Source organism: Patiria miniata, unplaced genomic scaffold, assembly GCF_015706575.1.
Source record: "Patiria miniata isolate m_02_andy unplaced genomic scaffold, ASM1570657v1 HiC_scaffold_12, whole genome shotgun sequence".
Classification (NCBI taxonomy): Eukaryota; Metazoa; Echinodermata; class Asteroidea; order Valvatida; family Asterinidae; genus Patiria; species Patiria miniata.
This window is the reverse complement of record NW_024037050.1, coordinates 1324743-1351673: the sequence shown is the minus strand read 5'-3', so window position 1 is coordinate 1351673 and position 26931 is coordinate 1324743. Positions and strand designations below refer to the sequence as shown.

Genomic DNA, 26931 nt, shown 5'->3' with positions numbered 1-26931 from the left:
GACGACTGGTTCATGGCAAATATAAATATTCCTAAAAATTTAACAGTTCTAACGAAACGTGACCAAAAGCTTTACTTTTTTCCAATTGGACATGAAAATCTTTAGTTTAATGACCTGTCTCGCAAGCTAAATTTAAAATTGGAATATAAATAAAAGAATTTCGGTGGATTTTAGAGGGCGTTAAAGAGTCGTCGGGTTAATGCAACCTTTTGAGTCAACGGGCATGCGTACTCGAAGGGCGCCATCTTGCTTCATAAAGGCGCCATTGTCCGTGTTCGTTTTGGAGCTTTTTTCCTCTAAAATACTCAGTCATCTCGCAGAGTCTGGCCACTTTATTGTTGGAATTAGTGACATACACGACCAGAGATCGTCATAGATCTAAAGGTAAGGCTTATTTGTGATTAATTTTCATGAAAAGGAGCTGAAGCTGGTTAGCGCCCCCAGACGTCGTTGAGCCATCGTCGTCTTTGGGAAATATGCAAATGACCGCGCGAGCTTGTTCCGTAGTTGACGAGGAAGACCTCATTTTACACCAGATTTTCACCTTAATCACGCTGCAATATCTTAGCATCCTTTGTTTTATAGGTTCTTCAGATATCATTTCTTCCGATTATTGTCATTTCAGGGGAATATTTGTGAAGTTTTCGCTGTTGTTTTGTAATCTTGCGCCCCCAAGCGGCCCAAAAAAATCTTCAGGGGCTTTATGCAAATGAGAAAAGAAAATGACGCTGTCGAAATTTGGACGCTAGGCGGACGGAGAGCGCCACTTTCTTGCGGCCGTTGGGGATCTGATTTGGGTCTGTTGGTATACGAAGGCATGTCTGTGTTACACACAAGTGAACTCAGAATAACCTTCCATCGTTTTCGTGGATATTTTGGCAATAAATGTTATGTGACACAATGCAGCTTATTGCAGCTGGACAGGGTGTGGCCTTTTGTGTGTGTGCAATGCTAGCCCCATAAATTTACTGAAATTGGCCACATTTATGGGGCTAGTGCAATGCATGACACTCACTGTACTGGGTGATCATGTAGATAAAATTGGCCACATTTTAAAGCTTTAAACATGTTAAAAATGAAATGCTGGGGGGGGGGGCCTACCCTTATTTAAAAAAAGAAGAAGATTGATTAAGGCAAACATTATTGGGCCTAATACAATGTTAGGCCTACTTCTTAAAAAAGGGAAACCATAACTCCATAATTTAAAAATAAAATGCCTTTTTTTTTGTGTTCCAATTTAGCTGCCTAGTGTTATGTTATGTTTTGTTTATTTTTTAATCGATGGATGCATACCAGATTAACAACCATTCATGACCACATTGAAACCGATAATTGATGGAATTTTTGCATGACTGCCACTTCCGTGATTGTATACAAAGTCTATGGAGAGTCAAGAAAATTTTCCAAGTATTTCCTAACAAAATTGGAAATGTTTCTCAGTCCCAGATTCATGTCTTTTTTGCAATGAATGACTTTCATTGAGATGATATATGAAGAAAATAGTGGCAGCAGGTTGCAATATTTTCCCAGGCCTACACACATCTTTGCTAGAACTAGAAGCCTAGCACTATTTTTTTAATTTTAAAAGTGAATAATTCTCATTTGATTTGAAACAATTGGTTCAGAAATATTTTTTTTCAAATAGCTAATCCATTGAATCAATTCAGAATATTACAATCATGAAACCAGCGACTGCCATTTCAGAAAGACAAAAGTCATATATATTCATGGAGTAAACATTCATTCATATGATGAACATTTTCAATTTTTCTAATTTTTAAAAAAAGATTCCACCGCAAGAAATTTTGTTTTCAGTTTCATGGTTTCAGAAAGATATTATTTTTTTTAAGTTTCTTGTTAACAAGTGTCCCACTTCATGTACATTTTGACCACTTTTTAAAGAAAACTTGACAACTTACGAGATCATCGGTTTCTATGTTATGGTAATAACATTGAAGTTACACTGGGATACTGGTAATACTAATATTTACAGGCTATTTTCCTTCAAAATTATGCATGCAAAAAGAAGACATTCTGAGATGGTTGAGAAATTTTGATGGAATCTTTACTGTTGCAGAAATAAATTTGTTTCTGTACTAATTATTGATGTGCTTTCATATTATTTTGTCATCAGTTGAGGATTTGACTCCGCCATGGAAGCCAACCTGGATGAAGCCCAAGCCCAGGCTGATGAGGCAGTGAAGACACCAGGCGTTAACGGTGCGGAGAATGAAGCCGCAGTGGTTGCAGAGTCTGGCGACGGCGTGGCTGCCAGCAACAGCTCGGCTGCAGCTGATAGCATCGCTGCCGCCGCGTCTATTAACGTGCTGGAGACCTACCTCCAGAACTTCAATCAAGAGTTGTCATCAACGACAACGGCGCCGGCTGCTCCTGCTGCATCAGGAGACACCCAAAGCCAGGACCAACTAGAACAGGTACTCATCACAGCTAGGGCTTTTGTCAGCTTTTGAAAATTGAGCATTGGGTCTGTGCATTTTCAAATAATTTAGTTTTCTGTTATTCAAACATACCTTGATTCGAATATTCAAATATTCAAAACACAGCAAGTTTTGCATGTGTACGCCCTGGTTAAATTTTGCGTTCATCGATCGGAAATGTATTGGTTCACTGATTGTGAGTCGCATTAACAATCAGCTTAATAAATATTAAAAATGTAATGTATGTATCAATATTTTTTTACGTGTAGCTGTCTAGCTGATACTTGAAAGATTTGAAAGGTGCAAACTCAAACGATTAAAATGTCATCACAGCCATTTCTCTTGATCTTCTCAAGACTACTCACAGTTTTTTCGAATATTCAAATTCAGAAAATTCTGGATATTTAGTTGGAGATCAGATATTTTAATATTGATATATTCTGCACAGTCTGCATTTGCTTTGAACATGGGGCCAAACTTGCAGAAGTTGTATGCTTTTATGTATATTCGCATAACAATGTGGAATTTCCAAATTAAAGTTAGGGCTCCAAAAGACACCCAGACACCCCTCTGGCTGAAACTGTTGTTCAACCCTCATCCTCACTGATCCTTAAACTACACCTGCTGGTCTTGAAGGATTTTGAGGAAGCACAAAAACCCTTATTATTTAAAAACATTGGACTTGATGCCATATTGACAGTGTTAGGGCTTGGGTGTTTGGAAATTAGTATAATTGTGTGACACTATGGTGCTAACTTGTCCTGTGTGTTCACCAAATCATCCTGTAGGTTGCCGCAGTCGCTGTTACACTGTCGGAACTGCCGGAGCAGGTGGCACTGCAGCACCAGCAGCAGCAACAGCTGGAAATGGTGCAGCCTGTAGCCGAGGCCTCGGTGCCTAAAGAGCAGATGGTCCAGCCTGCCGCAGTAGAGGCCATCGAGGGACAACAGGAGTTTGTGGCTGCTCAGGGTATTACCATTGGACAACCCCAGCATGTAAGTGGAATTTCCTTTTTTGGTGACTTAACCCTATAACAGAACTCAACAGATCAAATCCCAATGGCATGTTTTGTTGGAATCTGTCGGAATGGGTACAGTACCCCGAAACTGACAGTCTTTTACATTGGGTTGGCAACCTCCAGAATCAAATTCAGAAATACGTGTGCAGTTTCCCATATGGTGTTCGAATTAGCCACGATGGGTATGGTTCCTGGTAAATCATGCTAGGGAGTTAGGATTAAGGGAAGAATGCAAAGTTAAACAAAACGTAAATTGGATGGCTGTGAGGGGAGGTGAAGGCTATCTGGTCGGAGATAATGCACACTGCATAGACTTAATTGCAATGTGATGACTGGCCAGTGTATTGTAAATAGGCTCTTAAGATGCCAATATAGCGTAGTAAGGCCAAGTAATAAAAAACAATACCAGTTGATCGTCCCCGCCCGCATCCTTTTTTGAGGCTGCATCAATTTTGTTTTATTTTTTTTACTTCAGGCATAACATTTTTAAAAAGATGTTTCAGAAGTTCAGATGCTTCTAAAAGCTTTACTAATGTTCAATAAGCACAACCTTATCGTCCTAGCCATTACTTTGGGATAAAGAACTGAGTACTACCGAATACAACAGAAATTATATATGTATGGAAAGCTCTCATATGGTACAAGAAAAGTCATGGAAATGTCATGGAAATAATTTTAAGATTTCTTAATTTTTTATTTTTTTTTAAATTTCTTATTATAGATTTCAGCTGAGGAGCCGACACCAGTCAGTATAACCCAGAGCCAGGAGGTGCTACCTCAACAGCTAGTAGAAGTTGTCCAACATGGTCAGTAACTATTTTTTGAGCTGAAATAAAATCCCTGATTTTGCCGCATTATTCATGTGTACAGACAACTGCATTAGGAAAAGTTTGCATAGACAACTTAGGTTTCATCTTTGATACATTTAGGAGTAAACCCATTCAAACATATGTGATGCGATCAAGCTAAATGAGTTGTCTGTCTGGAACTTTCATTTGGAGATTCAGGCCAAAATAGGGCCACTTCATCACATCACTTCATCACATCTCTTGGTGTTCCGACTTCCATAATTTTTGAACTAAATATGGTATCAGCATGCGGTTTTCACAGTAGTAATGCTGAAATCGTGCTCTTTTCAAATTTGTAGAAAAAAAAAATTGGCCAGGTTTAACAAATGACTCATTTTAACAGCTCGATCGCATCACATATTTTGATAAAAAATGCTTGTCTATATTAACTACATTATTAAGAAGCGTAGTCCCCTTGAGTTGTTATAATTTTTTTCCTTGTCGTACTGATTGTCCTATTTGGTATTTTACAATCAACCAGGTGCCGAAGAGGTTCATATGGAGTCAACAACATCAGGGGAGGATGCTGCAGCCATGGACATCACTCAGACACTACAGCTGCTGGCCAATGCATCAGCCAACATTGCAACCCAGCCGGTAAGGCCTTCCCCTTCACAGTCATTCACTCATGCTCTTTGTCATGAAATAAGGGGTGTCTTTTTAGTCAAATACAAACACATCAGGACCTATGTTACTTTGGGCCCTCAGCAGCCCCAGAACCTTGGCCGATTATGTCGGTATTGTCAGAAGTCCCAAGGGCCTCGTATTAACGAGAGTCGACTGTAGATTTCTCTCAAAAGACGTCACTGCCTGCAGATTGCCACATGCATTGGCATTTTGGGAGTCAAATTGTTGTGACGGCATCAGCTGTATTTTGTAGAAATTCCAAGCAACGTGCACGCGTGTTTGGAACATGTTTGACACTGCGCGTATATGCACCTGATAGTGTTGAATACGCAGTTGTCATTTCTCTACGAAGATGGCTGTCTATGAGAGGGGTCTATAGCATTATTCACTGTGAAAATTGTAGATATTAAAGGATTGAGAAAAACAAATCATAACATCATAGAAAGCATGCCGAAGGTATCAGTTTTGACAAAGTTGCCGTGCATGAACGGAAAGAATAAATAGATTGATATGAATCTCTTGACTGTGTTCTGACCAGGTTGTGAGCCAAGATGTCAGCGCCCAGCAGAGCAAGCCTGTGGTCACAGTGGCAGACCCGTCAGACACCATGGGGCAGGCCTTCATTCAAGGTATTGAGGGGGCAGGACTGGCTGGACAGCAGAACATCACCATACAAGGTGAGCACTAGTCTACTTTCAAAAGTAAACTACAGGAGCCGTATTAATAATAATAATAATAGTGAACATTTATACCGCACCATATCTGTCAATATGACATTCCTGGCGCAAATTATGAGACGAAAGACGAAAGACAGGTAATGAAGTATATGAACATGTGAGACCCATTATGTAGCACCTTTTTTTTGCTAGGTGCTGCGGCGCATATTGCTGCCACTGCCAGAAACACCGGGGTAAACCCCTTCTCTTAGCGACAAGTGTTACTGGGTTCTTTAACGTGCATTACACAACACACGGGACCTACGACTTTACGTCCCATCCGAAGGACGAAGCAATAATGGTAAAGTGCCTTGCTCAAGAGCACCAGCACCATGTTCCCACGGTCAGGATTCGAACCCATGTGCCACGGCACACGAGTCGAACACCGTAACCATTGGACCACAGCGCCCACAAAACTATTCACAAAACTCAAACTTCAGGCACGCAACTTTTCCTCAGATCAGCTGATTTCCACTTTTTTTTATTTCCAAGTGTGCCACTGAAAATAGAAAAACGGTGTACAAAGTCTAGGAAAGATTTGAATTTCCTCTTTTTTTTTGGTGACTTTCCAGTTGCATGCCTGAAACTTAAGACAATACTTAAGTCACTCTTAAATCTAAGCACCCTACTATCTTAAGTTGGGCGCTTAATTTGGTATTCACGAAAGATCTTGGCACCCACTTATCTTAGTGCTCAATTAAGGTCATGCGCAAATCGTTTACGTCTAAACATTCCTAGGATCACTTCATCAGCTCAATCAATTAAAAAAAATGATGGACTCGGTTGGATGTATGACAGTAACCGTATTAGCGAGTATTATTGCAATAATAGAAACGGTAACATTTTTTATTTGTTTCTGCATCCTGGTTCAATTTTGTGTAGAATAACTTAACTCATTTAAAAACATCTCCTCTTATTTATTATGTACAAATTGTGTGTGCCTTTCCCTAAAAATAATCATGCGCTTACATATTGAATTTCTGTGACGCAAATCTCCTTTACATTTAATTCCTTCCTGATGGATTCTACAGTGGTCCCAGTACAATTGACCTATCGCTGTAGAATCGCGTCAACGCAACCTGTGAAATATTGTCCAATTACATGATATACAAATGGACGCAGAACGCGCAAAATCTGAGACAAACAAAACTCAGTGTACAAAAGTTCCATAGGGTTGCCTAAGGGGGTTGGCTAACTCGCAAACAGCGATAGGTCAATTCCTGTCACAGGAGCATTTGAATTTCATTTTAATTCGTCTCTTCCAGATGTTGAGGACGGAATCATAAAGTTGTTTGTGTATTGTATTGTTGCAGGAATTGAGGGTCTTCAAAACATGGAAGGAGAGCAGATGGTCATGGTGCAACATGTGGATCAGCACGGAAACATGGTTCAGCAGCAGCAACAGGTTAGCAGTCTTTGCCAACACATTTTATGCACATGCCCAATATTTTAGTTAGATCGCCTATGGCAAGTAGTACATGAGGACCTGATGCATATTTCAATGCTACTCATTTGCGACGATAAAAATACTTTCATTTGTATTATCTGCCCAAAGAGTTGAAATTGTGCGTTGATGTTTCTTTATATTCCTTTATATGCATACTTCTTCCAAATTTACATTTGCAGTGACCAGCAGTTTGTTTATAAAAAAACATGGTTTGATATCTGGTAAAGAAGATTTATATGAAGTTTAAGATGTTGTCAAGTACAGTGGAACGCCACTATAACGAACATCGTGGGATCCACAGAAAATATTCTTAATAGTGATCGTTCGGTATAGCGATTTTAAGCTGCCGGTGCTACAGTTCTCACTTTTCAATAAATAACACTTTTCATAACTTCACCCTGCATGCCCTGGTAGTTGCTGAAAGGCGACTTTGAACACGTGCCGACTATTGAATCATTACATGTACATAGTTTTGAGCTTACTACCTACATTGATGGGTTGCTTTCCCCTTCTATTCCTTGGGGAAATAATAGCCACTTGTTGCTCTTCTGTTGACATTTGTTAACAACAATGTTCGGTTGGTTTTGTACATAAAAATCGGGAGCCCAGGATGTTGTTCGGTAAAGCGGTGTTCGGTATAGCGACGTTCCACTGTTCCCAAATAGTTATTTCCCAGATTCGAGTATGTCTTTTAAGGATGCTAGAATACCAACTTTTGATTGTGATTCACTGTGAATATTCTGCAGGTTTTGATGGTTGCTATGCAAAATGACGGAAATACTGGACAGCCAGTGAGTGTCGTTGGCAACAGCATCGTGTATGAAAACAGCCAAGGCCAACAGTTTATTCCTGTCTCTCAAGATGGAACCCAGATTGCATTCACACAGGTAGGAAAACTGTTTTGGGTACTTGGGGGGGGGGGGGTCTTTTTGTTTACCGTATATTTTGAGACACTGCAGTGATTTCATATCTATGGGTCATTCATTACATACCAAATTATTTCAGAGTCGGCATAATAATAGTATTTTATGGAAGTTAATTAGGGCCCCAAAACTTTAACATTAATTAGATACATTTTCAGAGGTTTGTTTGAGGGAAGCTTAAACTTTCATTATTTTTTGAACAACAACATAATACTGCATCCTTGTCTGTTTTTAACAGCCGGTTTCCACTGAGGTTACCAGCAACAACACCCAGGTCTACACAATTGTCCAGGGAGAAGGCGCTGACCAATCAGGAGTCGAGGTCTCACAGGCTGGCACTGTGGTTGCACAAGAAGGGCCAGTAGTCTCACAGAGCAGTACCGAGGTGGTTCAGGAGGCCGGAGAGGTCCCAGCTGCGGAGCCCACCCAGGAAGAGTTGGAGGAGCAGGCTGTAGCTAATGCAGCAGCTATCCAGGAGGGTTCAGTCCCACCCTCCTACCAAAACAAGGAGAAAGTAATTACCATCCGCAGGTCCCCCCGCAAACGGCAGCAGGTGGATGTAGAGGGAGTGGAAGGCGAATCAGTGGTGGTGGGAGAGGATCATGAGGAGGTGGTGGTCCCCATGAACACCCAGATTGTGATCGTCCGGGAGGTGGTAGAAGGCGAAGATGGCGAGCGAACCATCCAGGATCATTCCGTTTATGACTTCTACGCGGGAGACAACGATGACGAGCCTGTCACCAAACCCAGCCTTGACGATAAGGACTCCCCCAAGAAGCGCAAGAAATACATGGTCCCCAAATTTGATGATGGTCGTCTCATTGATCAGGTTCTTGGACGGGCTAAGAAGACCCCTGCCAGTCCCAGGGAGCCGAAAGTCCACGAGTGCAACAAGTGCGGCCGTATCTTCCGCACGTCAACACTTCTGCGGAATCACCTCAACACGCATAGCGGCACTAAGCCCTACAAATGCGAGTTGTGTGAGAAGGCCTTTGGAACGTCTGGGGAGCTGGGGCGACACATGAAATACATGCACACCCACGAGAAACCACACAAGTGCCCCCTGTGTGAGTATTACAGCGTGGAAGCAAGCAAGATCAAACGCCACATGAGGTCCCACACTGGAGAGAAGCCATACAGATGTACGCTGTGCGACTACGCAAGCACAGACAACTACAAGCTGAAACGTCATATGCGGGTCCACACAGGTGAGAAGCCATTCCAGTGTGGTGAGTGTGAGCACAGCTTCTCCCAGAAGAGCAGCCTGAAGGAGCACCTATGGAAACATGCTGGTTCCCGCCCAGCACACAAGTGCGAGTACTGCGACACCACCTTCGGCCGACATGCAGACATGAAGACCCACATCCGCAAGATGCATACACAGGGTCAGCCCCTCATCTGTAAAATCTGCGAGAATGGCTTTACTGACCGCTTCAGCTTCATGCAGCATCAGAAAACGCACAAGGGCGAGAAGATCTACCAGTGTCTGGAATGCGAATACTCCGCCCCTCAGAAGCGCCACCTTGTGGTCCACATGAGAGTCCACACTGGGGAACGCCCATTCCAGTGCACTGATTGTCAAGAGACTTTCAAACACAAGCAGACCCTGGTGAATCACTTGCAGAAGAAGCATGACATCCAGCCTGAGCCAGAGGAGGCATCTCAAGTTGGCTTGAAGCGCAAAAGACGAGATTCATCAGAGGTTGGTTCTCCAAGCAAGAAAGTTACCCGTCGACAGAAAATGGCTTTGCCAGAGCAGCAGCACCAAATAGTTGATGAGCATGGCAACACCTTGCAGCTTTCTCAGGAGGATGCAGAGGCCATCCAGGCGGCCATGCAGCAAGGCACAGCAGACGGCACGCTACAGATCATTCAGGGAGAGGAGGGAGGTCCAGTCACTGTCCTCACCGTCGCTCAGAATCCAGACGGCACAGTGGCCAACCTTGAGCAGAATCTCCAAATAGTCAATGGATCCTTGACCACTGTCCAACAGCAGGAGCAACCTGAGACGAGCATGGCCGGAGACATTCTACCAAGCCAGGTCTTAATGCAAGTAGGAGGTGAAGACCAGCCCACTACTTCCCAGGAAGCTGAGGGAACCAGTCAACCAGCAGAGGAGGGCACAGAGAATCAAGCAGAGACAACCCCTGTCAAGTTGAAAACAGAAAAGACGGAGCAGACTCCACAAAAGGCACCAGAAGGCAGTGCTGAGCAAGAAACAGATTCCGATGATGGCCTACCCACGATGGTCCAACCACAGCTAAAGGTCGAAGGTCAGAAGGCCCAACCTGAAGCTGAGAGCGAACCCAATGTGATCACTCAGGCGGAGTCCATTCTCGTCCCAGCCAATCAGCCCATAAGTCAGAACCAGGAGGAAGAGGATGATGAAGAAGTTGCCGATGATGGAACCATTTACCTCTTTGTTGAAGAGCAGTGAAGAGGACATAGTCTTCTGTAAATAGAAATGTCCTACAGGGATTAATCCCTTTGTCATTGCTTTACTGCATTATGTCAGTGTTAATTTCCATTTTAATGTTTTATTTCCATCAGGTTTTTGTTTGTGTCAGGCAAGTTTTTTGGTTCCCTAATAATTTTTTTTGGCATCATGGCATTTTTTTTTTAAAGATTTGGTCGAGGTTAACCCTTCAACTTAAAGAAACAACTTTGAGTAGATGCTGAAAGTTTCAGGTAACAGAAGTAGTCTTTATGTAGTAACCAAATTGAAATATATATGTCAGATTTTTGTTTTGTGTTTGCATGTTGGGAGCACAAACTTTGTCAAGATGTCTAATTAGCTGGACATGTCCAGTAGTTTATCTTTGATCAACGACAATCATGCTTTGTGGACTGCCCTTTCATCACCAGCATATTTTGGGGTCAGTTGCTTTGATGAATATCATACAATTTTTGTTTTTATCATTATTATTTAGTTTTTTTTTGGTGTTTTATTTTTTGCCTCACAGCAGACTACTGTTTACACATTTAAATCCAAAAACAGAAATTGTGTTTCTTGATGAATTTTTAATGTCACATTAGCTGTACATATGAATCAGGACAAAACAAAACTGTTCTTAACCAATTAAAGTAAATCTTTAGTTAGAATTAGTGATTTGAAGTAAATTTAGAAGTTAGTACAAAAAATAGTTATCAGTTATTCTTTGTACGTGTATAAATCCAATCACTGTTGTATGCCATTTTAATGAACTTGTTGGTGCATGCACTTTGTTTCAGGGACATCAGGAAGTGAAACTATGAAATCCATTTCCCAAAATGGAAAGGATTTTTTTTGCTGTTGAAACTAAACTCGCTATGGCAAAAAAAGAAGAAGATGAAAACATTGTCCAGGCGTGAAACTTCCTCGGACCTGCTGATTTCCTCGTTTTTTTCTTCTCATGAATGCCATTACAAATTGAAAAATACTGTACAAAAGCTTGTGTGGTTTGGAATTTCCTGTTTTTTTCCCTCAGAATTTTCAGTTGCATGCCTGCTGACTTGCTGAGTATAATTCTCCGCTCGACGCATTAGGGTTCAGTCATCATGTGTCCTTGTGCTAAGATTTTGATTGGAATCATTTGAATCCTGCTATAATTCAATGCTTGTGAACCTGTTCTTTGTCACGCTGGTTTACCTATCGCCGCCTTCCTGATGATGCTCCTGATCATGATGTCACACACCTTCCCGATAAATGTTAAATTCTAGAACAGTTTTGCTTATTTTAAAAGAATTGTAAATAGATTTTCAGTATTTGCACAAAACTGACACAGATAATATCCTCTTAGTGTTAGTGCACCGCCTGCAAATTATATCCCACATTGTACTTTTGGTTTTTGAATGAGTTTAGTGTTGTATTTGAGCGCGTTTGTTTCGGTACAGAAGCAAATCCAGATCCTTAGAACCAGTGCTGTGCTATAACAATACTGGGCCTCATCCAAAGCAAAAAGTGAACACGGACACAGTTAACGCATGTCATTTCGATTGTTAACATTTTGAAACTTCCGCTGATCCACACAGTCTCAGGAAGAATCCCTAAGATCTGTGGTCCGGTGTAAAGCAAAGGAGCGGATCGCAGATCAGGATCTGGTACAAAACAAACAGGCTCTTTGAGCTCATTACAAGTCTTTAAATATTCTCCCAAGTTCATCACCAGTCATCCCATCCCAAGTCAAAATATATTCAGATTAACTTTGCCAAAGTAATTTCTTTGTTATTGTTCATCTTCTGTTGCTTGTGGCCAAACTTGTGAATTTCTGGGACTGGACTTGTAATGGACTGGAGTTATTTTAAACGGGGATTCATTATTACTAGAAATTGTACATATATACTGCTTGTAAAATGCACAGGGGATAAATATAATTATGATGTACTCCGTGAAGGATTGTTTCCTTAATTGTGTGATTTTTCTTAAGGAAATATGTGGACGAACAAAAAAGTTTTCTGTTATTTTAGAACATTGATTGTTATTCCTTAGATTGTGGTAAAAATTGTACTTGACAATCCGAGTTCCACTTTTGGTTGTTACTTCGCCCCAACCCCCACCCCCAAGTTTTAGGTGCCAACCTTTCAAAACTGGGTATCAACTGCCATTCCATAACCTTTCAAGTACATGTGTACAGTATTTGCAGTTTCCTTGGCACTTCACAGATATTATTTTTTAGATAGTTGCCGCAGATTTCGTCTTTTTAAAATTTCAAGTAAACAAATTCAAACTGTGGTCTGCTAACTGTGGCATTTGAATAAACTGTAATAAGCTTCCATAATCGTTTTTTTCTTGTGTTTTGTCCTTTATTAATTTTTTTCAGTAAACATTTGTGTTTTAGTGCCTTTCTGTTGTCTTTTGCAGTTTTACACCCCCCCCCCCCCCCCCGAAGTCCCACTAAATTTTCACCATCAGGAACTCATTCCAAAGTGTTAAAACTTAGGTAGACTGACTTTATTATGAGGGTGCGTCAAGTGAGATACTTTAAAAAAAATTAATGCCCACCTTCAACCCCGGCCCCTGATTCTTTAGCTTTCAGAAAGTGTGTCCATTCTGTACATTGAGTTTTTAACATGTGTCACCGTGTCTTTGTGTCTTGGCAAAACTTAAGTCTATTAGAAACTCTGCAGTGTTAAATTTGACTGTGTGCCGTTATGGAAAGATTGTTACTCCTTCAAATTCAGTTAATATCTGGGCATAACACTCGATCAGAGTCTAACTTTTGAGAACTTTGCAAATTATGTGATCAAAAAAGCCAGTGCTAGACTGCAATTTCTTAACAGATATGCTAACTGTTTCAAGAGATCCCCCAAAACACTCTGCTCTGCACTGATATGTCATTTTGACTATTCTTCATCCTGGTGCTCGGCGTTGTCGGTTTAATTGAAGAAATGGCTGCAAGTTACTCAAAACAAATTAGTGTTGTTTATTTTAAACATGGATTCTAGAGCACATATTGGTCAAATAGAATTGAACAAGCTGGGCCGCGCATGACTCGGCGTCAATGATCGTGTTCAAGCTGAAGCATGTTAATAAATTGTTCATGAAATGGCACCAGACTACCTCTGTCATAAATTTAGGAAGGTTTCAGAAATGCATAATTATTCCACCACATATGGTTCAACTAATTTTGTTGTTCCCAAGAATAAAAAGGGTGAGCAGCAATTTTTTTATACCGGAATTCATGAATGGAATTTACTTCCTAATAAATAGCATTGAATGTTCCAACAATCATCATCAGAGTAAAAAGGGCAGTGAAAGAACATCTCCCAGTCTAATTTTTAAGCAGCTGAGTTTTTAATGACCATTCTTTGCTTTTTCCTGTATAATTATATTGATCTTTTTTGTAATGGGGCACTTTTTTTTTTTAAGGACCCCAATGGAAATAAGCCGTCATAAACACTATACAGCTTTTTGGGTTATCGTTGGCTTTGTAAATACATGTGAAAAAGTTCATTTTTATGAATCACTGGCTGTATACTAATTCTACCTCCATGGTTTGTTCATATAATTTGCAAAAAGAGGTTTGAAATCCCGCCCTCAATTAATTTGCACACATCACGTGATTTTCGGTCCAGTAGGCTGGTTACAGACGCAACGCGCGCTTTATAGTGTACAAAAGTATCGCGGATGGATGAGAAAGGGGCAGGAACTAGACACAGGTAACGTCGAGGCGAGCAGGATGACGAAAATATATCGATGAAAAACTTCAAAACAGTGCCGAAAAGGTTTGTTTAGCAAAAATATGAAAGCCTAGGTTTAAAACTTAACTAATTTTTGTGTAAAGGAGAGAGGTTAGGCCTTTATAACGAGGTAGGAAATGCTAAAATGATGAGTTTTAACGCCCGATACCCGATAGTGGTAGGCCTACTAGTACACAGTCATGACAGTGGTAGTAGGCCAGTGCATTCCGGCAGTGGCTATCGTTGGTTACGGCAGCCGGCCGTATTACATGCAACACGGATTTTCAACTGCTATCGTATTTGTATTGCAAAATACATATGTGGCAAAATCTAGCACCAGAAAATGTAGCTTAAAATACTGGACTTCTTCCGTATTGTAGGGACCTCGAAAGCATCAGCGCCCTTGTATCAAAAACTTGGGGGGAAAAGTACAGTCGTTTTCCTAGTTCCGGATAGCAAACTGATTCAGGCTGCTTTCGGCCCAACTACTCCACGAATTCAAGTGACACTGGTTTAAAAGTTTACCTTGAGTGATGGAGAGACTACAAAATAATGTCCCATATTTAAGCTCTTTTTATTGTGACTTTACGACGTCAAAAGTACCGATGCCGCTTTTCCTAGTTCCGGATCGGTTCAATCAGTTCTGAATCGATCTAAAACTGATTCGTGCGAAGAAAAAAAAATCACGCGAGAAAATCAATTTTTCAGCCAGACCCACCCAAAAGCAAACACATTTTCTGTTAAAGTATTATTTAATTTTCCAAAAAAGTTTATTCAAGAGAATTCTAGCAAATTTTCAAAAGAGAATTAACGTAAATAATTTTGAAACTTTTGTCGGCAGCACAACGGCACGAACTCACGCACGGACCGAAAACCTTGCACACGGCACAGAATACGTCACACAAAATCGATTAACACGCGTTTAGTTGGGTCGTAAGTGCACGCGCGATCCGGAACTAGGCAAAAGCATACGGTCATTCGTTGGCGAATTTTCAAATATTAGAGACGCTACAAATTATTTTGATTGAACACACATTCGATGGAAGAGTTTATATACGACTGTAGTGAATGAAAAAAATATTCGAAACCACACGGTACGAGAGAAATACCGAGGAGAAAATTTATCGTCGATTCGCAGCTCCCATGATTTTCTACAAACGGTCCAAACGTGTCAAAGTGCAAGTCGAAAATCTGGCCAAAATTCCTTTTCGAAAAGTTTTATCGAAAAGATCTGTGTGTATCAGGAAGCTTACATTTTCCTTTTCAAAATGCACTTCGTCAGAATTTTTTTTATTGGAGACTAGTCCAAAAGAGGTAGGTTTTTATTTGAAGCGATCCGGAACTAGGAAAAATCCGGAACTAGGAAAACGACTGTACATAGGCCTAGGCCTATCCTCGAGTCACCATAATTGACGTGGGTAACGCGCGCGCGTAGTCTGACGCAAATTGAATGCGAGTGCGTCAAAACATATCCTCGTCATGTTAGGAGTTCTGACGATATCTAAAAATGCAAGGAACCGAAAAGTAGGCAATTGTGTAATGTCAGTCTAGGCCCCTACTCAAAAGCTTTTTAGTTGTGATGTTAAATACCAATACTAAATAGGAGTGTCTTGGTTGGAATGAGGGCAAGGTTTTGATTTCTTTTTAGGGAAATTTTGTGGTAAAACGATGATGAAGACGACTTTCGACTTAACATGCTAAACGCAACATGAAAATAAAGATGATGATCACTGCGACTCTGTGTACAAATCCATCAACTATAAAATAGTGCTGGAGCCGAACCGAACTATAATTCACTGAACATAGCACTTCCGAACTGAATCAAACAGAATCGTTCCATTCTGAAGTTCGGAAATACGATTTTTTGCGCCTCATATTTTTATTTGCGCAATCAATAATGGGCAGTCTTTGTACCAAAAAAATACTATGAAGAAGCATACATGTATATCAAATTTGCATTTTGAATGGGATAGAAAAAGAGAACCTTGGCTCGTTCAATTTTATCACACACTTTGTACACACAACGGAGTGGCATCATTCTGAATTGCCTTGTAACATCGCCTTTCCAATAATGTTGATAAATCAACCATTGGCCAGTTTGTGATAAAGGACCATAGTTGTTGAAATCAACTGTTTCATTTAGACGTTGCAACGGTAAGTTTACCAAATAGAGAACGTTGATTGTGCTTGCTGACAAGAAGTTGAAACAATGTTTGTTAAAAGGTAAGCCTGTGAGTGACTGCATTTTCCCAATATGGCGTCACTCATCTCTGAAGGCAGATTTCTTTACACGGAATAACTATTGTTTTCCGATAATTTGATTATCTGCAACATTGTCCTTAGAAATATATCCAAAGATTAAACTTTTACATTGCAGGAAGCATTGTTTCTTTTCCAAGGGTTTTGGAGATGTTTGCTTTCTGGACTTCATCACTGTACAGTGTTCACAGACGGGAGTCCATACATGTATATCGGCTAGGTTTATCTAAGATAACTGCATATATGCACAGGTACCTCCTGACAACCTGGACCCAGCGGTCATGTGTCCCCCCCACTGGTGTTGCCGATTGTGGCCATTATGGTGGTATTCTAGGTCCTCATCACCATTTGCTTTCAATCTGGTGTCCTGTCCTCTTTAAAGTGACATAGACCCTTTTACAGATAGCCGCCAGGCCGGAATTGTGCAGTGAAGGTATACAGTAAACTCAGGCTAAACCGACATCATACAACTCGCCAAATCGCTCATAGACGCTCAGGTCGGCTGTCTGACTAAAGTCCTGATTGTCCGTAATGTATTTCCATTGAATTTTTTGTTTTTGTACAATGTAAGTCGCCATTTCGCTCTAGTCGTCGTGTTACTCTCGGTCCCCTTTCCATAAGAAGCATTACAAAATCCTTTGTGTAAGTCGGCATTCAACAAATCACGCATTGGCATCGACTTCCTGTACTCGTGTGTCGAAAAGAGTATCCTACTGCATACATCGCATATGCATCGTGAGCATATCAATACCAGTACCCCCTCTAGGCTGTACGCATGCGCTCTGTCCATTTTGGGGGTCGTCTTATTGAATGACTACTGCTGCAGTCTATGCGTGCGTGGTATATACCGGACCACGCACGCATTTCATTCGTTACTGTGCATGTACGCATCGTGATCTCCACTATCAATACCCCAAACGTGATGATACAATTCGAGGATTAATTTGCTGGATTCAACTCAAGCATTAAGGAGATAATCCAGGGTAAATCGAAGCCAATTAGTGCAATGAATCATGTGTGCAAAAGACCATTCATGTAAGTCGGCAAAATGACGACTTACAGCAGGTATCGGCATTCGCGTAAGTCGTCACAAATTCTTGGGTCCAGAGAGTGCTGGTTTAGCCAGAGTTTACTGTATATTATGTTGCTTGCAGGGACAGTTTGCACTGCACAAAATTCCTGTTCGTCGCACAAAGCGCATGTATCGCAGGATGTAAACTGCAGCATACCTTCACTGCAAACCTCTAATTTATCCGTAAAAGTGTCCATGGGGATTGTCATTTGCCCATGTGGTTTGACATGGGGTACAGCACAGGCATCAAGAGACACAGAGGACAGGTATCAAGTCTAGGTGATCGAAGAGTTTTTAGTCCCAAAGGTTTCAGTCGTGGAAAAATCCAGTGCTGGTTTGTCGTCGATCAAATCACATCTTTAATTTTCATTGAACTAGCGTGAAGGACAGACGAAAAATGGAGCTTCCTGTTGAACAGTTTTTCTGAAAAGATCAAGTGAAGAATTAGTTTGATTAAGTACTTTGACAAAATGACACGTGACGATGAAAAATAAAAGTGAACAAATTTTATCTTCATCTTAATGTTGCAGTCTAGGTGCATATTATTCGATAATCAAATGTTGTTCAAAATTTGCAGCATTACTCTTACAGCAAATGGTTTTATACATTACATGGTGGGGTGCTGTTGCTTGTCTTTACTCGATCTGTTCAATTCACAGAAATCATGTGAGTACATAATTTGCAAGGTTGGAACTTTTTGAAAATAATGTGGGTTTTTTTCTAATAGTGTCTTCTAAGTAAAAATGTCTCCTTTTTTTTTAAATACCAAAGAAACTTTCTGACTAGCACTTTTATTTTTTCCTGCTCTTTTCAGAAACAACTGTTCGACATTCGGTCTTTCATTTGTGGGCACCTGCCTGGCGTAACAGTCATAAACCACAGGGTGTAACTGTTTTGAAGTAGAGTGCTGAGTTTCCTACCATGGCCACGGAAATGGAGCAAACTGCCATGCAAGAACTGTTGATACAGCAAGTCATAGAGATAGCAGAATCAAACGTTGATGTAGAAATCATAGACGACCAATTTGTACCTGGCCAGGCCTCTTTGTCTCCGGTCAAATGGAAAAGATCTACAAAGCAGTATAAACGCATCTGCAAACCGAAGCTTGTGGATGCCCTGGGTTATGTGTACAACGTGAAACGTGTACGAGCACATGGCGCTACAGACTGGCAGTGTACAGCAAGAGGTAAGAGCATCTCCTGCCGCGCTACCGTCAAACAGAAAAAGGGCGGGTTCATTCCTGGACCCCAGCCACACGTTCACATGGCCGAGTCGCAAATAGATACAACGGATGTCGTGGATGGTACAAATGCCAAATCCAAGACCACAAAGAAGGCAAAGAAGGCAAAGAAGGCAGAGAAGCCAGTCAAGATGACAAAGGCAATGCTGTCTTCCATGAAAGCTGAAATTCCTGATAGCAAGTACAGGAAATCTAAGAAGTTGGCTAAGCTACAGAACATTGTGAATTATCAAAAGCCTCGACTTGTGGACAACCGCAATGGATTCACTTACAGCATCAAGCGGGTCCGGAACGAAGACACCAGCTGGAAGTGCATCTTAAGGGACTCGACCATCAAATGTCCGGCTGTCCTTAGACAGTGTAAGGAACAGTTTGCCCTCGGCTCGAAGCCACACAATCATGAAGGGGGCATCCAAGTAGAAACAGTTCCAAAAACACAGAAGGCTCCAAAAGCCAAAAGGAAGCAAAAGAAATGCATCGCCGAGCAAGCTTGGGACATTGTTAATGACGGAGGTGCTAATACAAGTGAACCCCCTGTTGCTCTGCTGGCCTCTGAGCCTCAGACATCCAGGTTGAGTGAGGAGGCTCAAGCAGCAGGCTACCGTTTTCTTCAGTCGTCCTCCCAGCGCTGTCGCCCACGACTCGTTGACAGCCAGGGCTTTATGTACAACGTCAAAAGAGTGCGAAAGAAAGCTGTGGACTGGCAGTGCACTGTCCGAAGCAAGAAGATGCGTTGCCCGGTGTTCCTCAAGGAGTGCGATGGGGTTATCACGCCAGGTCCCCACCAGCACACCCATGCCCCAGAGCCCGGGGCCCTGGTCAAATCTGTTGTGAAGGCGGCAATCAAAGCCAAAGCCATTGAAAACTTCAACCAGCCTACCAAGGAGATCGTCAGCCAGGTTCTCACGCAGCAGGTGTCAGAGGAGCCCACCGCTGCTGTTTTGAGTCCCGTCAACCTGGCTCGGATGGCCTACAGGGCGCGGGAGGGGAAAAAGAAACTGTACTTTAACAACATCCTGTGTGGCTTGGCTAGATTTCACCCAGATGGTACAGGTAGCTGGGCCGGGGGCAACGTTGATGACGGCGATAGTGATAACAGTAGTGATAGTGATGAAGATCAGTAACAGCCCCCCAAAAAGGTGAGACAAAACTGCTTTTGAGATTTTTCTGTAACGCGGTAGCAAGTACAAGGTAAGGAAAATGTGCTTTGAAAGTGAAGAGATCAAGTGATGTTTTTAGAATTCAAGAAGATTTCTATCAAAAATGCCCTGGTACAATGTAGTTAAAGTTAATAGCTTCGCCCCTGTCCCATAGAAAAACTGGAGGTCTAAGGACATGTAAGTTAAATGAGAAGAATAAATTGTTATTGTTTGGGTTTTTTTGTCTCTTCTTTTTCAGGTTTCCCACATTCCTCAGTCACAAGTCTGCAGACTGCTTGGCAACATTTGGTTTGCAATAAACTAGAAATACTCCGACAATTGTGACTACAGCTTGCAACACATATCAACTGTTTAGAAATCTGAATAAGCAAAATGAGTGAGAAGCAGCCTGCCAATGGAGAGGAGCAGCCTGGCAGTGGAGAGAAGCAGCCTGCCAATGGAGAGAAGTCCAAAAAAACCTCGGGAAAGAAGCGGCCCAGGGAGAAAGTCAAGTGTGCCTTGTGTGACTTCACCTCCTTCCCGGGTTATGCGATGAAGCGCCACATGCGCATCCACACTGGGGAGAAGCCGTTCATGTGTGCCATGTGTGACCAGAGCTTCACCCAGAAGAGCAGCCTGAAGGAGCATCTGTGGAAGCACTCGGTCCTGCACTCGAGACACAAATGTCCCCACTGCGATGCCCTCTTCAACCTGCTGGCAGACGTCCAGAGCCACACCATCTACATGCACAGCAAGGTCATTGAGAATCTGGCCTGCTCCTTCTGCGAGGCTGTCTTCGATGACCGCTACAGCCTGCTGCAGCATGAGAAGACCCACGATGACATGTACCGCTACCAGTGCCTGGAGTGCGCCTTCTCGTCTAAGTTCAAGGACAAGCTTATCATCCACATGAGTGTGCACAACAAGCACACTCCACTCAGATGCAACGCCTGCAAGAACACCTACAAAGGCAAGGCCGGCCTCCTCAGTCACCTCTTCCAGATGCATGGCATCAATATGTTCGGAGACTTATCGGACGAACGTGCGGCAGCAGCAGCTAATGCCGCCCCGAAGAAGCTGACCAATCAACAAGAGCTTGAAGAGCAGTACCAAATTGTGGACGAGCATGGCAACACCTTGGAGCTGACAGAAGCTGATGCAGAGGCCATCCGCAATGCCATGCAACGCAGCTCGGGAGATGAGACACTGCAGATTATCCAGAATGAGGAAGGTACCATGACCGTCACCGTTGTCACAGTTGCACCCAATATGGATGAAACCTTACAAGACATCTCACAGAATATTGAGCTTAGCGTGTCTGGAGAAGGCATGGATGAGGGCACAGTATCACAGGAGGCAGATATGGAGGTTGAAACGTCAACAAATCAGGCGTAGGAAAACATAAGGCCAAGCCAAAAAAACACCAGTTGATCGTCCCTGCCCACATTGTTCTTTGAAGCCACATCCTCTCTATTTTACCCTAAATATACCCTATATTTTATCCTAATATTTTACCCATTGTGTGTTAAAAAGGTGATTGAGCTTTTCGATCCACCAAACACGAAAACAAAATTGTTTACATGTATTCGATATTACATGTATCAACCACTGAGACAATAATTACCTGAGTGGTGATCATTGTTAGTTTTGTTTCAGTACAATAGAACATGTGTGGCTTATTGGTAGAATACATGATAAAAAGCTGGCAGTCATTTTGAACTGAAAAGTTGTCGGCCATTTTTAATATCAAATCTACCGGCAGTCCTCTTGTGGGAAAAAAAGGGAAGATACGAAGGCCCCCTTATTTATCCTCTGTTTTTGAAAACCCAGACCAGACGATCAACTGGTATTTTTTTGTGTTACTCGCCCTTATTATAATGTGGTTTGAGGGTGGCTAGAAAGCTCTCCTTTGAAGTATCGAAGTTCTCCTAGGTATTGAAGTTAACGAACTAGTTCTTGAGGCAAAACTAGCCCATGATGGAAACTGCTTTACTCAAGCAGGGACCATTTTGCTCAGCCAAAGAAACTATTTTTAAACAAGAGAGAAACTAGAAAGACTTGCAAGGTGTTTAGGCGCAAATGTTGTCATCTGTACAAGCTACATGTACAAGATTTGAATTAAAAAAAAAATCGGAATTTAAATGGACTTATTCAAGTTGTGTTTGGTAAAAAAAATTGCTTTTTTTTCACACATTAATGTTGATTTTAGTTGTAAGACATTTTCTTCTTGACTTGGTGAAAACTGGGTGTGAAGGTTTACTCCTTTTCCATAGTTCCAGAAAATTTCAATGTGAAGTTTTCGCACAAAATTTGTTTAAGCACCAAAACCGCCAAAACTCCAAGTGATTGTTGTGCTAAGTAAACAACGGCTAAATACCAGTCGCAAGCAATGTATATCACATGGCATTTGGGCCAGTAACCTGATTATAATAAGCATATTTTTATGCCCCGCGGCGAAGCCGAAGGGGCATACTGTTTCCGCCTTGTCCTTCCGTGGGTGGGTGGGTGGGTGTGTGTGTGTGTCCGGACAAATCTTGTCAGCGCGATAACTTGAGAAATACTTAACATATGAACTTCAAATTTGGTTTGTGTATTGTTCTTGGTAATCCTAACAACCCTTTTGCATTTGGGGCCGAAGGGTCAAGGTCACAGTGACTAAAACAAAAGAAATTTTGTCAGCGCGATAACTTGAGAAATACTTTACATATGAACTTCAAATTTGGTTTGTGTATTGTTCTTGGTAATCCCAAGAAGCCTTTTGCATTTGGGGCCGAAAGGTCAAGAGTCAAGGTCACAGTGACTAAAACAAAAGAAATTTTGTCAGCGCGATAACTTGAGAAATACTTAACATATGAACTTCAAATTTGGTTTGTGGATTGTCCTTGGTAATCCTAAGAAGCCTTTTGCATTTGGGGCCGAAAGGTCAAGGGTCAAAGTCACAGTGGCTGAAACAATAGAAATTTTGTCAGCGCGATAACTTGAGAAATACTTTACATATGAACTTCAAATTTGGTTTGTGGATTGTCCTTGGCAATTCTAAGAAGCCTTTTGCATTTGGGGCCAAAAGGTCAAGGGTCAAGGTCACAGTGACTAAAACAAAAGAAATTTTGTCAGCGCGATAACTTGAGATATACTTTACATATGAACTTCAAATTTGGTTTGTGGATTGTCCTTGGCAATCCTAAGAAGCCTTTTGCATTTGGGGCCAAAAGGTCAAGGGTCAAGGTCACAGTGGCAAAAACAAAAGAAATTTTGTCAGCATGATAACTTGAGATATACTTTACATATGAACTTCAAATTTGGTTTGTGGATTGTCCTTGGCAATCCTAAGGAGCCTATCGCATTGGGGGTCGAAAGGTCAAGGGTCAAGGTCACAGTGGCTAAAACAATAGAAATCTTGTATTTATTCTGAGATCATAGGGATTAGGGATTAATTCATATAAAACCTACAGAAGACACTAATGCTGTCAATGAACGTTCCATTTGACCAAGGTACATGTAAGTTGATGTTAGAGTGGTGTTATGTCATGGAAACAGTCACGGTTGCGGAGCATTTGTGTTTGTAAACACACCTGACTTGTTTTTTGCTTACATGTAGGCAAAATTTGTGCTGAAGCTGCTCTATGAAATTGGCCTTGAGGTGTTTAACCCTAACCTTGGGTAATTTGGCTACAAACCCTGCTAAATGCAGCAACATTCAACACTTGTCACAATGACAAGCATGCTCAGTGAAGCAAGATCCATCAGGTTAAAAATCACAGGGCTGAACTGCCTCAGAGTCTGTGGTCACCAAATGCTGCAGGATCCAACTGTGACATTTTTCAATGGGACTAGCTCTTTTGGCTTTTCATTATTGGCAGTTTATGCACTGGTGTTGATGGCTCAGTGCAGCAAGGTCCCGCAGACTGTACACCTGTTGCACTGTACTACATCTGGCAGGGTTAGGGTTATTCGTGTTGGTATGATCAGTACATGTAAGATTATTGTAAGTAGTGTATATGGTTTCAAATTAATTCACAAATGCGATGATAAAAACCCTTCGCATGGTGAAAAAAAATTCATATTTAAATTTTTATGCCACACAAAAATCAGAGATGAGCAGTTGTGATGGGCTGGTTTTTTTCTTTCAGTTTTCTAACACAACATCAAACATTGTTGATTTTTTGGGTGGAAACTGCTGCTCCAGTGAAGAAACACCAAGTTTAATAATGGTCTTTTTTTCCCCTCAAAATTTGAACGTTCACCATTTGAAGGTTTAACAGAAACATTACAAATGGTCATGTGAATAAGAGATGCTTTTAAATTTTTACAATATAGATTTCCCTGTTCTCAGTCTTGAAGAATGCTCATTGCCTTGTGTTTATCATAAAATAAGAAAGCTAGAGTAAAGACAGCTTTCAGTAAAACAAGATGAATATTTTAAAGATTAACATGTTTTTTTTAATAATTGTAAATAACCACTTTCTTGTAATTTGGGTATTTTTCATTTTGGTTGCATCAGACAATAGAAATATGCTACTGCTTAGGCCAAAAAAAAATGCTTCCGGTTACCTTACCTACCCTATTTTGACAGCCCCTACCTACCCTATTTTATTTTTTTGGGGGGGGGAATGAGGGGGGGGGGGACCCAAACCTTCAATTACTACCTTTTACCCTTGACTACACGCAGACACCGACATATGATCAACACACACAAAAAAGCCCCCCCCCCCCAAAAAAAATACCCCAACCTACCTTCATTTTTTCAAATGCCATGTAATCAGAAGCAGAACTATTTGGGTTTTTTTTGCCTAGCACTCATTGGTCCAATAGATTCTTTGCGTTGCAGCCATCTGTGAGGTGTGTACCTTTGTTCCACCTGAATACACGAGTATGCTCCTTGTGCATTTGTTGTTACGGATAAAATATTAAAAGTACCTCAAAGATTTTCTGCTGCATGCAAAGGGTCTGCAGTAGCCGAGTGAATCTGAAGCATTCCTTTAAAGGTACATATGTACCTGTAGAGTAGATCATTTGTGCATTGTTTCGTTTGAAGCAACAAAAGTGCTCATAATCTAAAAACAGGTGCTTAACAACTAACCTGATGAAGTTTTAGCTCTGTGAATGCTGTATGTTTTGAGAAAACAATATTCTAGGATCTCGATTTTCATTTGGCCGATTACGGCTACGCGATGTCACGCACTGCACCGACAAATAATAGCAACCGTGCATGCGTGTGTGTCGTGTCTATGCTTGTGCGCACCCATTCACTGATTCGCCCAATTACAAACCTACTACTAATGGATATTTTCTAAAATGTGTCACTTGACACATCTTTGGAATGACCGTTTATTTTCTTCAAAATGACAGCATACCAGAAGGAATAATTTCACAGTGAGTTAAGTGCCATTACTATCTTTAAACCAAGTAAGTTGTTTAATAATTTGGTAAGTTACTTTTTGGATAGCTGCATATGATCTACTCTACCTTTAAAGGTATATGGGAACATTGGTAATTACCCGGAGTTACATTTACCGATAATGAAAATACCTTGCTCAAAATGAAGATAGGGATGGTGCCAAATGCACTGTGAAGTTATTCCGCCTGAAATTGTATCATTCCAAAGAAAATAATCGCTGATGGTGATGACGTGCGTAATTAGCAATGATTGCTTCTAGGTTGGTTCTTCTCCTAAATACTCAGTGTGGGAGTTTTAACAGGAGGCCAGAAGCACCAGGGCAAATCCCTTCTCTAAGCGATAAGTGTCACTGGGTTCTTATACGTGCATTGCATTACACAACACACGGGACCTACGGCTTTACGTCCCATCCGAGGTCGAGGTCTTAAACATTTATCTCCATCAATTGATTGTGATTTTTCCAATGCTGGAAACAGCCCGATTTTGCCATGGGCATCACAAAATCTTTCTTGATGATTTACATGTAATGCAACCTTGAGGCGCTTATGTCTAGAAAATTCAGTGTTGGGCCAGGCATTCCTTCAGTTAATTCCCCAACATAAAGATGTTAGTTTCACTTGTACGTGAACTTTTTTTGTGTGTGGGGTGTGGAAAGGCCAAAAAGTTGGGCGAGTGGAGCTGCGCCTCTAATTAATCAAATAAAAGCGAGGGAATTTTGAAGTTCCTGTTACTTTTAAACAATGAGGTTAATGATCTATGGACCTTTTGCTCTTGTTTTCTCCACTTGATGTATTAACAATGGAAGATTCTTTTTTTTCTTTTTTTTTGCTTGACTTGTTCTATTGGCATTTGCCTTATTTCTTTTGAAACAGAAATAAATGTTACATGCAATCAATTTCTAAGGCTGGTTTGGGTTTATTTGTTTGTTTGTTTGCTGGGATGTTTGTTTTTTTGCAGTTTTTTTTTTGGGGGGGGGTTTCAATTCAGCTGATAACTACTTTGTCCATCTTTAAAAAAAAAAATAGATATTTACCGCCATCTCATCCTGTTTTTTCTAATACATCAGAAGGAAAAATAATGCATTTTAAATTTGGAGTTTTCTCCACTGCACGGAAAAGAAGATGTTGGATTGACATGTTTAGAGGGGAAAAAATGGCTTTTGATCGAAACAAAGAAAGTGTTAAGTTGCAACTTGCAATGCTCACTCACTTCCATGATAGAGGTACCATACATACAGTAAGGCGCATGCCATCTGTTCCAAAAACCATACCCGTTACATTTATATCAAAGTATTCTACAGTAAATATTTGTTTCTCTCGTTTAAGGGAGATTTGTAAGTTACAGCACAGAGTTCTTCTTCCTCCATGGTTACAGCATTAAATCTACTTGAGGTTCCTCGCCCCAACTGTTAAAACCCTCATGCCAACTATGCAATGAATCATTTTGTAAGCTCTGGCCACATACCCAGGAGAACAAACTTAAAATCTGTGTGAACTATCGACAATTTCTATTTTTAGAGTGATGTTCAGGAGTTATACCAATCATGCACTTCGCAAGCAAACAGTATATACTTTTTGGTGGGTAAAATCAACAAATTGTACCATTACAGTTTTTTAAACTAGACGCGGCCAGAACTTCAGACCGCCA

General features: G+C 41.2%; 2 protein-coding genes across 8 annotated transcripts; both read left to right on the top strand.

Moving 5' to 3' along the window:
* The first annotated feature begins 206 nt into the window (after positions 1-206).
* Positions 207-12774, top strand: LOC119744741 (transcriptional repressor CTCF-like). Of its 5 annotated transcripts, none has more exons than XM_038220838.1 (9): positions 207-384; positions 2135-2435; positions 3227-3433; positions 4178-4262; positions 4786-4901; positions 5470-5608; positions 6961-7052; positions 7841-7981; positions 8256-10454. In XM_038220838.1, the coding sequence occupies exons 2-9, from the start codon at positions 2154-2156 to the stop codon at positions 10452-10454; spliced, it is 3261 nt and encodes a 1086-aa protein (XP_038076766.1). In that variant the 5' UTR covers positions 207-384; positions 2135-2153. The 5 variants fall into 5 exon arrangements, with proteins under 5 accessions (XP_038076766.1, XP_038076790.1, XP_038076775.1 ...); XM_038220862.1 differs by lacking the exon at positions 207-384 and adding an exon at positions 468-585; XM_038220847.1 differs by lacking the exon at positions 207-384 and adding an exon at positions 645-797.
* Positions 12775-14094: 1320 nt separating this feature from the next.
* On the top strand, positions 14095-22006 carry LOC119744726 (oocyte zinc finger protein XlCOF28-like). 3 transcript variants are annotated; one of them, XM_038220807.1, is made up of 3 exons: positions 14095-14221; positions 18322-19886; positions 20146-20273. In XM_038220807.1, exon 2 carries the CDS (start codon positions 18429-18431, stop codon positions 19869-19871), a length of 1443 nt encoding a protein of 480 aa, XP_038076735.1. In that variant the 5' UTR covers positions 14095-14221; positions 18322-18428; the 3' UTR covers positions 19872-19886; positions 20146-20273. The 3 variants fall into 3 exon arrangements, with proteins under 3 accessions (XP_038076735.1, XP_038076744.1, XP_038076751.1); XM_038220816.1 differs by lacking the exon at positions 18322-19886 and having other exon boundaries at positions 14107-14221; positions 20146-22006; XM_038220823.1 differs by lacking the exons at positions 14095-14221; positions 18322-19886 and adding an exon at positions 19899-19938 and having other exon boundaries at positions 20146-22006.
* Positions 22007-26931: the final 4925 nt, after the last annotated feature.